Raw genomic sequence first — 16,124 nt, 5'->3', positions numbered from 1 at the left:
AGAAAATATAAAAAACTATCGGCCTATATCGAATCTTCCATTCCTCTCAAAAATTTTAGAAAAGGCTGTTGCGCAGCAACTCACTGCCTTCCTGAAGACAAACAATGTATACAAAATGCTTCAGTCTGGTTTTAGACCCCATCATAGCACTGAGACGGCACTTGTGAAGGTGGTAAATTACATTTTAATGGCATCGGACCGAGGCTCTGCATCTATCCTCGTGCTCCTAGACCTTAGTGCTGCTTTTGATACCATCGATCACATTCTTTTGGAGAGATTGGAAACCCAAAATGGTCTACACGGACAAGTTCTGGCCTGGTTTAGATCTTATCTGTCGGAAAGATATCAGTTTGTCTCTGTGAATGGTTTGTCCTCTGACAAATCAACTGTAAATGTCGGTGTTCCTCAAGGTGCCGTTTTAGGACCACTATTGTTTTCACTATATATTTTACCTCTTGGGGATGTTATTCAAAAACATAATGTTAACTTTCACTGCTATGCGGATGACACACAGCTGTACATTTCAATGAAACATGGTGAAGCCCCAAAATTGCCCTCGCTAGAAGTATGCGTTTCAGACATAAGGAAGTGGATGGCTGCAAACTTTCTACTTTTAAACTCGGACAAAACAGAGATGCTTGTTCTAGGTCCCAAGAAACAAAGAGATCTTCTGTTGAATCTGACAATTAATCTTAATGGTTGTACAGTCGTCTCAAATAAAACTGTGAAGGGCCTCGGCATTACTCTGGACCCTGATCTCTCTTTTGAAGAACATATCAAGACCATTTCATGGACAGCTTTTTTCCCATCTACGTAACATTGCAAAAATCAGAAACTTTCTGTCCAAAAATGATGCAGAAAAATTAATCCATGCTTTTGTCACTTCTAGGTTAGACTACTGCAATGCTCTACTTTCCGGCTACCCGGATAAAGCACTAAATAACCTTCAGTTAGTGCTAAATACGGCTGCTAGAATCCTGACAAGAACCCAAAAATTTGATCATATTACTCCAGTGCTAGCCTCTCTACACTGGCTTCCTGTCAAAGCAAGGGCTGATTTCAAGGTTTTACTGCTAACCTACAAAGCATTACATGGGCTTGCTCCTACCTATCTCTCTGATTTGGTCCTGCCGTACATACCTACACGTACACTACGGTCACAAGACGCAGGCCTCCTAATTGTCCCTAGAATTTCTAAGCAAACAGTTGGAGGCAGAGCTTTCTCCTATAGAGCTCCATTTTTATGGAACAGTCTGCCTACCCATGTCAGAGACGCAAACTCGGTCTCAACCTTTAAGTCTTTACTGAAGACTCATCTCTTCAGTGGGTCATATGATTGAGTGTAGTCTGGCCCAGGAGTGGGAAGGTGAACGGAAAGGCTCTGGACCAACGAACCGCCCTTGCTGTCTCTGCCTGGCCGGTTCCCCTCTTTCCACTGGGATTCTCTGCCTCTAACCCTATTACAGGGGCTGAGTCACTGGCTTACTGGGGCTCTTTCATACCGTCCCTGGGAGGGGTGCGTCACTTGAGTTGGTTGAGTCACTGATGTGATCTTCATTGGGTTGTGCCGTGGCGGAGATCTTTGTGGGCTATACTCGGCCTTGTCTCAGGATGGTAAGTTGGTGGTTGAAGATATCCCTCTCGTGGTGTGGGGGCTGTGCTTTGGCAAAGTGGGTGGGGTTATATCCTTCCTGTTTGGCCCTGTCCGGAGGTGTCCTCGGATGGGGCCACAGTGTCTCCTGACCCCTCCTGTCTCAGCCTCCAGTATTTATGCTGCAGTGGTTTATGTGTCGGGGGGCTAGGGTTATATCTGGAGTACTTCTCCTGTCCTATTCTCTCTTTCTCTCTTCCTTTCTCTCTCTCGGAGGACCTAAGCCCTAGGACCATGCCCCAGGACTACCTGACATGATGACTCCTTGCTGTCCCCAGTCTACCTGGCCGTGCTGCTGCTCCAGTTTCAACTGTTCTGCCTTATTATTATTGGACCATGCTGGTCATTTATGAACATTTGTTCATTATAATATCCACCCGGCACAGCCAGAAGAGGACTGGCCACCCCACATAGCCTGGTTCCTCTCTCGGTTTCTTCCTAGGTTTTGGCCTTTCTAGGGAGTTTTTCCTAGCCGTGTCTTTACTATCATTAAATAAAGACTTTGTTTTTTATCAAAGATTCTCTTTAATTGGTATTACACTATTAAACAGGTTAATCATGTAACTGTAATTAACTAGGAAGTCGGGGCACCAAGGAAAATATTCAGATTTCAATGTTATAATTTCTAATTTAACTTTTCAGATTTTTTCATATCTGATCAATAGTCTTCTGATTAATGAATTCCTCTTTCCCTCACGTTAGTCTCATTCCAAACATCAAAAATGGTTGGTTATCTGCACGAACCCAGTCTTCACTATGAGTCATCCGTACATCAATTGTCTTAAATCATTCATTTACTAACGAAGTAATTCACAGAAATGCATAAACAAACAGTAGATAGTTACAAGGAAATGATAACGGATTTTCCCTAGTGGGATAAACCGGCATCGCGGCTTGGTGTACAAAGGGAAGTGGGGTCGACTGAGATGACAACACACAGTTGATAATTATAACAATTGAAATGCTAATCCTTTGCACATGAACGTTCACTGATTTGAGGGACTGAGGGTCAGCTCGGGACTGAGGCAGCTCAAGATTGAGGGGTAGCTCAGGACTGAGGGGTAGCTCAGGACTGAGGGGTAGCTCAGGACTGAGAAGTAGCTCAGGCTGGTTGACGGCTCTGGCTGACTGGCGGTTCTGGCGGACCCTGGCTGACTGGCGGCTCTGGCAGATCCTGGCTGACTGGCAGAGGTATCTGACTAGCTGTTGTTGTTGAAGGAGCGTCCCGTCCACTAGCGTCCCGTCCACTAGATTATACGTCACACTGGCACCTAAAAGACGCATATCGCCATCTGCTGACTGGAGTGGGGAACGCAGTTGAGAAACCAAAGGTTAATTTTTCATTTATTTCAGAAAGGTGTAATATTAAATTAAGTAGTTCAAAGAGAAGCATCTGTTGATTGATTCGTTTTTAATGAGTGCGAATTTAAAACAAACTTTACACCCACTACATATTTGCATTGAACCATACTTCTGACATGGATCATTTTGAACCCAGAGGCATAACTTTTATCATTGCCAAAATGTGGTTTATTCAATTCTTCCATTTTTTCATGACTTTGTCAACTTGTTCTTAATAATACACTAGTAACCGAAAGGTTGCAAGTTCAAATCCCCGTTACCAAGTTCAAATCCCTGAGCCGACAAAGTACACATCTGTTGTTCTGCCCCTGAACAGGCAGTTCACCCACTGTTCCTAGGCCATCATTGAAAATAATAATTTGTTCTTAACTGACTTGCCTGGTTAAATAAAGGTAAAATGGTCAAATTCTCTAAAAATATGCTGCCGATTATCCAGAATCCCATACCTTTATCACTGAGTGTAATGTAAACACACGAGCAGCGCAGCAGTCTAAGGCACTGCATCTCAGTGCTAGAGGCTTCACTACAGACCCTGGTTAGGATGTAGCATAACAAGCCGTGATTTGGAGTCGCATAGGGCAGCGCAGAATTGGCCCAATATCGTCTGGGTTTGGCCGGGGTAGGCCGTCATTGTAAATAAGAATTTGTCCTTAACTAACCTGCCTAGAGATTTAAAAATGTAACTTCATTACACCTTTACACTGGCATACAAACTCAGTAACACAGAGTAGATTATCCATTTGACGTTGAGAAATACTGCATTGTGGGTAGTTTAGAAGAATTCCCGAAATGTAATAACGCAAAAACATAACTGTTTGTACTTATAGGAAACCATATCGTGACAACAACTAGGTTAGTAAGTATTTAACCACACTGTTGAGTAAAAACACATGCTCCCTACACTAACTTTTTGTCTGAAAATAAAATATACATTTTACACAACTGCGTTACCCACTCCAGTCAGCAGATCTGGGAATTTAAGGCAATGCTGTTGGTGTGACGTATAATCTAGTGGACGGAACGCTTCTTTCAACAGCAGTAACAGTTACTCAGCCACCTCGGTAGCTTTCTAGATAAAATAGCCAAACCAATAAAGCGCTTTAGACGCTTTATAGTATATTAGCCACTGTGTTTTAAACCCACTTCTGTCGTGTAAACGTAGTTAGTTATCCGTTTTAATTTAATATTTACGGTGTTGTTGTTATTAGTCAGCTAGCGGGCTGGTTAAGTTAGCATTAGCATAGCTAGCTAACATCCCCAACCATGAGTTCACTAAGCTACTCTCCTCCTGCTGAAGAAGAGAAGGTGTGCTGGACGGAGAAAGAGGGTATGTGGCTGAACGTTGTTGTGAAAGAGGAAGAGGAGGATGTCACAATACAAAAACAAGTAGAGGGTGAGGCTGTTACAGTGAAAGAAGAAGAGAAAGACGTTTCAGTGAAAGAAGAGGAAGACGTGTTCAGAGTGAAAGAGGAGGATGGGGAGATTACTGTCACATTGGAAGAAGAAGAGGATGAAACTGGATATCTGGGTCCGGTTTCCCAAAGGCATGTTATGGCATCCAATGGTTCTAACGTTGAACGGGCCCTGGTTAACACTAGTAAGTACTGTCTTAAATACAGAGGCACAAACTCTGCAGTTGTTGAACTGATGTTTGGTGTTAAAGGGGAAATATGCAATAGCTACATCCATATTTAGACTTACTTAGACTTATTTATAGCCATTGATTCTTGAAAAATATAACACATGCCTCATGAGCTTAGTTCAACTGTCCTACCACATCAGAACCCAAAATAAGCGTTTTTTCCTCCGGTGTTTAGAAACAATGTAAATCAACCACTGTATAGCATCAAAACATGGTTAAAACTATAATGTTGAAATCATGGATGGTCAGTCCTTGCATCCGTAGGACTGTCTATGAATTTGAGAGTTGTTACATTTCTCCAGCCCCATCATCATCTTATTACCAAAACAGTGGTGGAATTACAGCTTTGTTATTGTTTGAACTGCAGATTGGTTGATTGTGGCCTTTTTTAAAGGGACAACCTGGGTTTTAAAAAGCAACAAAATGGCTGCCCAGAGACTTGGTTTGGTAAACAGCTGAGGGATGGGGGAAGGAGAAGTGAAACCACTCTCAAATTCGTAGAGAAAGCTATTGTAGAAAGCTTTTGTTCGGGACGTGAGTGTCCCACCTCTTAATAACCAGTGAAACTGCAGGGCGCCAAATTAGAAACAACAGAAATCCCATAATTAAAATGCCTCAAACATAGAAATATTTTACACAATTTTAAAGATCAAATTCTCATGAATCCAACCACAGTGTCCGATTTCAAAAACGCTTTTCGGTGAACATACCATTATGTCAGAGCCAAGTCACAGAAAGCATTCAGCCATTTTCCAACCAAAGAGTGGAGTCACAAAAAGCAGAAATATAGATAAAATTAATCTCTAACCTTTGATCTTCATCAGATGACACTCATAGGACTTCATGTTACACAATACATGTATGTTTTGTTCGAGAAGTTCATATTCATATCCAAAAATCTGAGTTTACATTGGCGCGTTACATTCAGTAGTCCGGTGATTTTTGCAGAGAGCCACATCAAGTTACAGAAATGCTCATAATAAATGTTGATGAAAATACAAGTATTATGCATGGAATTATAGATGCACTTCTCCTTAATGCAACCGCTGTGTCAGATTTTTTTTAAACTTTCCCGAAAAGCACAATCTCAGTACAGCGCTCAGACGACAAAAATCAAGCCAAACAGATTTCCGCCATATTGGAGCCAACATATTTCAGAATTGCATGATAAATATTCACTTACATTTGATGGTCTTCATCAGAATGCACTCCCAGGAATCCCGGTTCCACAATAAATGCGTGTTCTGTTCGATAATGTCCATCATTTATGTCAAAATAGCTCCTTTTGTTGGGGCATTCTGTCCAGTAATCCACATTCATGACGTGCATTCACTCGGAGCAGACAAAGTCAAAAGAAGTTCTGTTACAGTCCGTAGCAACATGTCAAACAATGGTTAGAATCAATATTTAGGTTGTTTTTAACAAATCTTCATTAATGTTCCAACCAGACAATTAAATTGTCTGTACAAATGAAGTGGAATATAATAGCTACCTTTCACGTGAGCGTGCCAGACCGAGAATGTGGCACTCTGCCAGACAGCTCACTCAAAGAGCCCTTATGAGCCCCTCCTTTAGAGTAGAATTCTCAAAACAGTTTCTAAATACTGTTGATATCTAGTGGAAGTTTTGGGAAGTGAAACAACTAATATCCCACTGTATCTTCAATAGGGGCTGAGTTGAAAAACTACAAACCTCAGATTTCCCACTTCCTGGTTGGATTTTTTCTCTGTTTTTTTCCTGCCATATGAGTTCTGTTATACTCACAGACATCATTGAAACAGTTTTAGAAACTCGTGTTTTCTATCCAAATTTACTAATTATATGCATATTCTAGCTTTTATGGCTGAGTAGCAGACAGCTTAATTTGGGCATGTTTTTCATCCAAAATTCCCAATACTGCCCCCTACCCCAAAGAAGTTAAGGTGTTGGCTTGACAGTCGCTGGACCCAGGTTTGAGTCCAGCTCAGGGCTACCCCCTGAATTCACTACACTATGAATCAAAATGATACTGTTAACAAGATTTAGAGGCTATACAGTGCTTGTTTACAAACAGTGGCGTTATACAAGATTATGTTTTAGTTTCTGATGGGGTAATACAGTTGAAACATTTGAGGCATTTATAAGTTATACTTTTCAACAATCAATGGTTATATAGTAAATGGGTCTTTCTATAACTGCCAGTGTAGATTTCCTGTGGGGGTCAAATTGTTAGAGCTATTGATTAGTCATTAGCTGTGTTAGAATACTCATACTAACTGCTATTTGTGATGTTAATTGAGTATATAGTATGCTTATTGGTCATAGTATGATGTTTAGTATGCCAGACGTTCCCGGATGTCGTTCTCAATTCACCATAATACCCATAATGCAATTCTTCAGGAAATGGGCATGGCTTCACATCGTTTTCAGATTTTAAGAAAATGGTGGAACATATTCAGCCGAAGTCCAGCGAGAGCCGATACAAAGTCATTGTTTTAACTCATTATAACAAATGTTAAGAAAATGTTGAGCAATGTAATAAAGTAATGACTTTTCAAATAAGTTACCTTACATGTTATTTTGGCTGACAATTTGTTAGCATTGTGTTACAGCAGTATGCACCGGTATGTTAACTCACTACCTAACGTTAGTTGGCTACTTATACATCAAACTTGCCAGTATATTAACTATATTATATCTAACTAACTACCCAGCGTTTATTGGCTTGATTATTCCTGTCATTCTTAGCTAAATGGACGTATAGTCGATGTGCTTTCTCAATGGACATTTGGATGCTTTCATAAATCCTCTCTGGCTCTCTACTCTGATTTCAGAGCTCTCTCGTCTGAGTACCAGAGAGCAGAATAATTAATTTACTAGCGCTCAACACCCGTTCAATATATCCAGGTGTCAGTAAACGGAGGCAAAAAAACCCGTTATTTAACTGTTTTCCAGCAGCACAGTTACAGTCACTCTGGATGACATGAAAACTCCCTAACCAGCTCTGCTAGGGCGAGTAAAATGGTCAGAGTAAAATGTCTAACTAGTAATGTGTTATGCTAACTAGCTAGCAAGAGGTTGCAATGCAACAGCATGAACTTCCGGTAGGCAGGAGAAGAGCGCTCAACTGAAAGGACGGTTACAGTATGTAGGGTAAGGTTCGGTTACAGTATACTACAATGAACTAATAGTATGCAGTATATACCCATTAAGTATGTAGTTAGTCTACTACAATTAACTAATAGTATGTAGTATCTACTCATTAAGTATGTAGTTAGTCTACTACAATTAACTAATAGTCTTTAGTATATACTCATTAAGTATGTAGTTAGTCTACTACAATTAACTAATAGTATGTAGTATATACTCATTAAGTATGTAGTTACAGCATGTTCGTATGGGCATTCAAACACAGCTATTCGCCTTTTTCCAATTTATTTTCAATGCCATTACATTAAAGGCGAAGCATACCTACATTCCATAACATTTATAAATTGTTTGAAACCTTTGTTTTAAACCCTTATCTTAATCCTTGCTGGATAAAACTCAAATCCTTGCTGTATTTGTAATTCTTTTAAATCATTAAACACTACTTGACTTTCCTCGTATTTATGGCAGTGTTGTTCCCTTAAGGGTCAGTCATCTTTGGTACAACATACTATGGGGAGTCGCGACTTCGGTTGAAGGATCTAAAATCACACCTGAAAATGAATGAAATCCACGCCTGGCTGGAAGTCCCGCCCTCCACAGGTGATGAGCGTTAAGCTTGGATTCATTCCTTCAATTATTCCGTTCTTCACCTCGGTGTGAACAGGACTGATTCATGCTACTAAAACAAACAATTGGAACACAAGACTGTCTTACGTTGTGCCAACTAAACTGACCCTTAGTGGTAGAGCGTGATCACCCCCTGGACATTGTGTCGTTCTCATAGTTTCCTAATCACAATGCCCTGGCTATAGCAATGAGTAAGATGGCTAAAAATGAGACCTAGACAATGAAAGTTAAGACTGAGGTAAAGTTGGATTTATATTCAGACATTTAACAGATACTCGCCAAAAGCCATTTAAAATTGTAAAAATCAATAACTCATTATTTGATTGTCACAGAAACATCAAACTAGTTATGATTTATTATATAAATGTCTAGCATACTTTTACAACCTTTGTTGTGAATAGCAATATAATATCTATAATAATAATGATAATCTATAAAATTCCATTTAAATTGGTATAACTCAATAACTAATTCCCCATTTGTCACAGAAAATGTAATAATTAAAAGTTAATTTGTGAAATGTCTTTCCTTAATGCAATTGAGCCAATCAGTTGCGTTGTGACAAGGTAGGAATTTCTCACTTTCTAGTAGGCTTATATTGAAGATATCGCAAATAGGAGTGGCAATGTCGTCCGCTATTATCCTCAGTAATTTTCCATCCAAGTTGTCAGACCCTGGTGGCCTGAAAAATAAAAGGACAACTACACACTCTAGGAGCTCAGATGCAATAATTGAATAACCCAATAGTAATGTTTTCACAGACAAGCTGTCTTCATCAGGGTATAATGACAAATACTGCAGGTAACTGGTTTATATTGTGTCAAAGGAAACACACAGGTGTCTGTAATCATGTCCGAGTGTGGCCTGATATCATTGGTTAATTTACAGATATAGATAGAACATATAAAAACATAAATGGATAGCATATGGTCATAGATAGAATTTGGCTATATAGACCTCCAAACATTTACAATGAATAGCAATATAACAGTAATGGCTACATTGAGACCGACGGGAGTAAGGCTCTTTAAATTAAACATCCAGGCAGCCTCTAGTTTTTAACAATAAATTGTCGATGTCACCCCCTCTATTAGGGACGGTGAAGTGTTTGATGCCGATATAATGTAGGGAAGAAATAAGGGGTTCGCTTCCAAAAAGTTATAAGATAAATAACTACCTTAGTGAAGCATGTGATAACACCTTTGATTGGGATCTGTTTCCCTGTTTGGTGGTGTTTGAAGGATCTACATTTACAAGTGCCATTGCATTGAGCGCAGCCATTACACTTGTAGTTTCCATCCAGGAGAGGTGCAAATAGATGTTGTGCAGGAGTATTATGGGGTGGTAAATCAGAGTTTACCAATTGATCTCTGAGATTTCTGCCCAGTGAGAATATTCCCTTAATTTGTTCAGAGCACTTTGAGTAGCGGGTAATAACGCAAGAATGGTGCCGAAGAATATGGCTGACGTTTTACCTGCTCCTGACCAATTGTGTTTTTGTTAGTTTTTTTTGCTTTGTTCTGTAACTTATTTTTTGAGATCTTATTTTGTACATAATGTTGCTGCTACCGTCTCTTATGACCGAAAATAACTTCTGGACATCAGAACATTGATTACTCACCACCTCGAGCTGGAATAATTTTTTACCTTCACGAGTCCGACGAGCCCTATGTGAGGGACATATTGCTTTCAGGCCCAAATCTCCGTCATTTGCGTGAAGAGAAGACTGAGAAAAAGGAGGCGGAGGTCGGACTGCCTTCTGAGGATTCGTATGCGGTCGAGTAAACCCCCACTGCCTTCAATTCTACTATCAAACGTGCAATCTTTGGAAAATAAAATCGATAACCTACGAGGAAGATTAAAATACCAACGAGACATTAAAAACTGTAATATCTAATGCTTCACGGAGTCGTGGCTGACTAACGACATTAAAAATCCTACAATGTGCTTTTCTGGATTTTTTTCTCATTTTGTCTGTCATAGTTGAAGTGTACCTATGATGAAAATTACAGGCCTCTCTCATCTTTTTAAGTGGGAGAACTTGCACAATTGGTGGCTGACTAAATACTTCTTTGCCCCACTGTAAGCAGCCTGGAAATGGATGCTATATTTGCTGTCAGCCTACGAGAACTCCCCTGAGTTTTTCCCCATGGTGGTGAACTAGTGAATAGACACAGAGCTTAATGTGAGTTTCCTTGAGTAGCACTCCTGATCTTACGCTGATTGTGCTCTGTAATATTCAGAATACATTGTGAAAAACAAATCTTCGCTCACCATTTTTGCTCCAACCAGATATACTACATCCATAACTAGCAGTTTCCTCATTAGCAGGGAGGAGTTTTTACAACCAAATATACTACATCCATAACTAGCTGTTTCCTCATTAGCAGGGAGGAGTTTCTGCTACCAAATTGTGTATGCATCGCCCTCATGCCGCAATTTTAGCAAACACAGAAAGTTTCCTATATTGGAGACCAAAAGTCTTCTGGCACACTGCTTAGGGGTTCAGGAACTGTAATAACTTGTTTCTAATTAATACTAATGTGAAAACAAGACAAAATTTGACTTGTTGCTAACTTGACTGTCTTAATTGTCAAATCATTTAAGACGTCAACTGTTGTACAACTTCGTGGGTACGCTATGGGCATAACCTTTTACCTCAAATAAACAGTGGATTTCTGCTGTTGTGGGCCTTCAAAACTTATTCAGGTTAGGGGGCACTAATTTCACATCCGGATGAAAAGTGTGCCCAAAGTAAACTGCCTGCTACTCAGGCCCAGAAGCTAGGATATGTATAGTATTAGTAGATGTGGATAGGAAACACTCTGAAGGTTCTAAAACTGTTTGAATGATGTCTGTTAGTATAACAGAAATTATTTGGCAGGCGAAACCCAGAGGGCAAACCATCCAGGGTTTTTTTGGGGGGGTCACTCTCTTCTCAATGGAAATCTAGAATTCTAAGGCAGTTGCTTGCAGTTCCTATCGCTTCCACTAGATGTCAACAGTCTAGAAATTGGTTGATGTTTTTCCTTTGAGAAATTAAGAAGTGGCCCTGTTCCGAACGAGGGTGAAGTGTACTGTTGTGGTTGAGGCGCACGACCTAAAAGCTCCACTTTGTTTTCCTCGGGTATTGAACACAATTTATTCCATCTTAAATTGTATTGATTATTTACACTTAAAAATACCTCAAATTGGATCAGGAAAGTTATTTGAAATGTTTGGATCATGTTTACAGGTAACTTATTAGATCATGTGTAGTCATGTTGGACCCGGTGTATTTCTGAATCAAACGCGCCAAATAAATGGACATTTAGGATATATACCGACAGAAATTATAGAACAAAAAGATGTGATGTTCGATGGACATATTGGAGTGCCAACAGAAGAAGATCTTCAAAGGTAAGGCATGAATTATATGTTATTTCTGACTTTTGTGTTGTGCCTGGCGGGATGAATTATGATTTATGTGTATGTTTGATGGGGTGCTATCCTCAGATAATAGCATGGTTTGCTTTTGCCGTAAAGCCTTTTTGAAATCTGATACTGTGCCCGGATTAACAAGAAGTTCATATTTAAACCCATGTATACCACTTGTATGATTTATTTATTATTATGAGTATTTCTGTTTTTGAATTTGGCGCTCTGCTATTTCACTGGGTGTTGTCAAATAACGGGATTGGCGTGGGAAGGGATCACTAACCATCTGTCTGACTTTGTCGTTCACATAGGAGAGAGACGGGACTATCGTGGATCCTCTGGGGAACCTCAACAACATCATGATGCTGAGGAGGCAGAGAAGAGTCTCTCCAGATCAGAACTCCTCAAGAAACACCAGCAGAGACCCACAGAGAAGAAATCCAATTGCTGCTCTGAATGTGGGAAGAGATTCAACTCTAAAGTAGACCTTAAAATACATCAAAGAATTCACACAGGAGAGAAATCTTTTGGCTGTGATCAATGTGGGAAGACATTTATTCGGCTACAAACCCTGAAATCACACCAGAGAATACACACTGGAGAGAAACCTTATGGCTGTGATCAATGTGGGAAGAGTTATACTCAGCTAATCAGCCTGATAGTACACCAGCGGACACACACAGGAGAGAAACCTTATAGCTGTAATCAATGTGAGAAGAGTTTTACTACATCTAGCTATCTAACTATACACAAGAGAACACACACTGGAGAGAAACCATTTAGCTGTGATCAATGTGGGAAGAGTTTTACACAGCTAAACAACCTGATAGTACATCAGCGGACACACACAGGAGAGAAACCATATAGCTGTGATCAATGTGGGAAGAGTTTTACACAGCTAAACAATCTGACAGTACACCAGCGGACACACACAGGAGCGAAATCTTATGGCTGCGATCAATGTGGAAAGAGTTTTACTGCGTCAAGCTCCTTGATAGTCCACCAGATAACACACACTGGAGAGAAATCTTATAGTTGTAATCTATGTGGGAAGAGTTTTACTAGGTCTAGCTGTCTAACTATACACCAGAGAACACACACAGGAGAGAAACCTTTTAGCTGTGATCAATGTGGGAAGAGTTTTACTAGGTCTAGCTGTCTAACTATACACCAGAGAACACACACAGGAGAGAAACCTTTTAGCTGTGATCAATGTGGGAAGAGTTTTACTACATCTAGCCAGCTGACATTACACCTGAGAACACACACAGGAGAGAAACCTTATAGCTGCAATCAATGTGGGAAGAGTTTTACTACATCTAGCCAGCTGACTTTACACCTGAGAACACACACAGGAGAGAAACCTTATAACTGTGATCAATGTGGGAAGAGTTTTACTCGGTCAAACAGCCTGATGTCACACCAGAGAATACACACTGGAGAGTTACCTTATAGCTGTGATCAATGTGACCAGAGATACCTTGATAAAAGATCTCTGATTAAACATCAGAAAATACATGCATGAAGGAGTTGTTTCATGATATCAATGAAATGTCACAATGTAGAATGGTTTAACATTGTAGTAGGAGTATTTCAATAACCTCACAACGTTTCAACAGCATGTACAACCTGATTTCCCCCAAACTTGATTTCAGTGATGTATTGCTACTTGTCAAAACAGCAGCATTTCTGGTGCTTGTGCAGTTTATAAGGAGCTTGTTTAAAAGTAATATAATTATTGTGGCAGATGTTTGTGTATACATAGCACTTTTTATGTTTAGGTTTTCAATATATCACAACTGTCTCTGCATAATATTGGTTATTGATTTTGACACGTTAAAGCTGGGGCCATCCCACCTAGCAAAATGTAATTGAAAAGAAGACTATTCCCGACTTCCAAACACATTCGGTTTTAGTCTTTTCGGGTCATTTTTTCAATTACTTGAAAAAAACAGTAGAATAAATTAGTCTATAATTAATTGTATTAACAATGTGACATCACTCCAGTATTTCTTGACAACATTCAAGTGCTAATGGTCTTTATTCCACTACTGAAGAAGCATGTCTCAAATCACCTCATATTTCAAACATCCAGCCTGACAAAAGATACATGTTTTATTATTCCATGCCTCACCACTAAGTGAATTATTGCCAATACATATTAACAAAGGGGTGTACATTTAGTTTTGATATTTCATATTTACAATTCATGTAAGATTTAGTAATCATAATTATTTATGCAACCAACTGACAATTTTGGGGTGCAATTATATTGACATTGTTGCCCTGCTTTTAAAATATCAGGGTTTATTCTCAGATGTGCCAAACCAAATGTACTAGAGCATGACATTGGGGACTGGGCCCCGATCCAACAATGTGCCTATCGAGTGCACCCTGAAAAGAGAGACAAGCTCTGCAGTGAGATGGAAGGTTAATACAGACATTGCAAAAGTTTATACTTGAAATCAGACTGTCTGTGGTAAGGACAACTAGGAGGGGAGGAGAAACCCGAGGCAGGGCACCCTGATGGTTGCTGATTGTCTCGGGTTGTCCGTCAATATTTGTCTTTGTCTGTCTTTAATGTTAGTGTGGGTTTTTCTTTTGTTTGCCTCTTCCTGGGCAGATTTAGTGGGTCTCATGGTGGGTGTCTTTTAGGTCCCAGTTGTTGTTACTAGTCAACTTCCATTGGACACCCCCGTAGTGTCTTTCAGAGCCATCCTAAAACCCCACCTGTTTAGTTGTGGTTGTTGTCAGTGATTCTTTAATTCCTTTTTCTATTTGACATTTCTGGTTTTCCTGCTGGGGTATGTAACAACAAACAATGTAGTAAAACAAGTTTGTTTTGGGTTGGATGTTGCATCCAATTAATATTTTAATCAATGGCATTTCCTTAGAATGCTCATTAGTCTTTCAGTTGTTATTCTTCTGTTTTTTTATCCTCTGTTTTGTGTAGTAAATATTTCTGTTTATTGTTATTTCCTGTGATGCCATTGTGTTGCATCCATGTCTGAAACGTGCTCTATAAATAAAACTTGATTTGAACATGTTGCAAAACAAATGAGCCCAATGACTGACCAATCAACAGACTCTTGGTCCCTCTCATCAGTATCAATCCCATGTCTAAGGATTCAACTACAGAAAACAGAAACAAACAGATCAATCCCACTTTTCCAGCCTGCTGAAGGCGTGGTGGGGTGGTAAACACCACCCCCGGCTCTACTAGGGGCTTAAGGTGGTCGCCCACAGCTCTGCTTATGTCATGTTCTGAGGCCTTGCCGTTCCATTTCTTGATTGCCCCGGCAACACAAACACATTTAGTCATATTATAGAAAACACTCAAAGTAATGGATATGGAGCATCAATGGCCTCCGTTACACCTGGCACCTAAATGTGACTCCTGTCATCCGATCACTCAGAGCTGCATTAGGTTCAGATCCACCAGGACGGGCCTTTGGCATAGTCAGGCCACTGAAATTGCATAAGTAGTGTAAAGGGATGTGGTGAATGAGTAGGGAAAAGTACATTTGACACATGACCTTCATAATAATAAAGAACAAATGTGTGTGTCTGAGGGGAAATTAACTTTCATACAGCCAAATGGGGTGAGAAATTACACCCATATCAGACAATTTGCACTAATATAAATAAACATGGATGATGGAACATATTCCCTTTTGCTTATGTGATGAACCACTAAGGGGACATAAATATTTACCATTTAAACCATGTGTGACCTCTCACCTCTCTGGCTGTAGAAGTGTTCTTCCTAACCAGTCCCTCAACAGCTCTCTGACTCCACCCTCACTGGGTCTTCAGAGGAGAGGAAGGCTGAGGAGGGATGAATGGATCAGTCTGTCAAAATGTAGAGCTGCTGTCTGACAAAAAGACTATTTTAGTAGTTCATTAAAGTAAATAAGCCTTTACACAGACAAGTAGGTACGCAATGGATTATGGTCATTGTAGTTATGTTTTATGTGCGAAACTATGTAGAATATTGGTCTGTTGGAAACAACTTCCTACTACATCACACAGTTCAGTCTGGATCTGATTTATCTCTGCGCTATGTTGTGAGGGAAAAATCTATGTTAACCTCTAAGTTTATATGACTTCTAATGTGTAGAAGGATCTTTTTAAGGTTGAGAAGTTTATATGTTCTACTTTATATGATCTACTTCAGAGGAACTGTGTCTAGAGTGATTTCCTGTTGTTTTGACACCTCACTGGAAGACTAGAACACTAGCTGTTTGCTACAGACCGAGACGACCAATTCACAGTTAGTCTGTGTCTCGTTCTCCA

The 16,124-nt window shown here is 39.8% G+C and overlaps 1 protein-coding gene across 1 annotated transcript; it reads left to right on the top strand.

Annotated features, from left to right (window-relative positions):
• The first annotated feature begins 4,005 nt into the window (after positions 1–4,005).
• LOC118370070 (zinc finger protein OZF-like) lies at positions 4,006–13,819 on the top strand. Its single transcript, XM_035754863.2, has 2 exons — positions 4,006–4,610; positions 12,140–13,819. The coding sequence occupies exons 1-2, from the start codon at positions 4,277–4,279 to the stop codon at positions 13,351–13,353; spliced, it is 1,548 nt and encodes a 515-aa protein (XP_035610756.1). The 5' UTR covers positions 4,006–4,276; the 3' UTR covers positions 13,354–13,819.
• Positions 13,820–16,124: the final 2,305 nt, after the last annotated feature.

Source organism: Oncorhynchus keta, chromosome 37, assembly GCF_023373465.1.
Source record: "Oncorhynchus keta strain PuntledgeMale-10-30-2019 chromosome 37, Oket_V2, whole genome shotgun sequence".
In the NCBI taxonomy this organism is placed as follows: Eukaryota; Metazoa; Chordata; class Actinopteri; order Salmoniformes; family Salmonidae; genus Oncorhynchus; species Oncorhynchus keta.
This window is presented reverse-complemented; position numbering and strand designations above follow the sequence as displayed.

What these genes read in the sequence shown, in the direction of transcription:
- LOC118370070 (XM_035754863.2), top strand. Translation starts at nt 4,277, where the DNA reads ATGAGTTCACTAAGCTACTCTCCTCCTGCTGAAGAAGAGAAGGTGTGC. An exon ending in ACGGGCCCTGGTTAACACTA is followed by an intron (nt 4,611 to 12,139) that starts GTAAGTACTGTC and finishes TCGTTCACATAG; the next exon opens with GAGAGAGACGGGACTATCGT.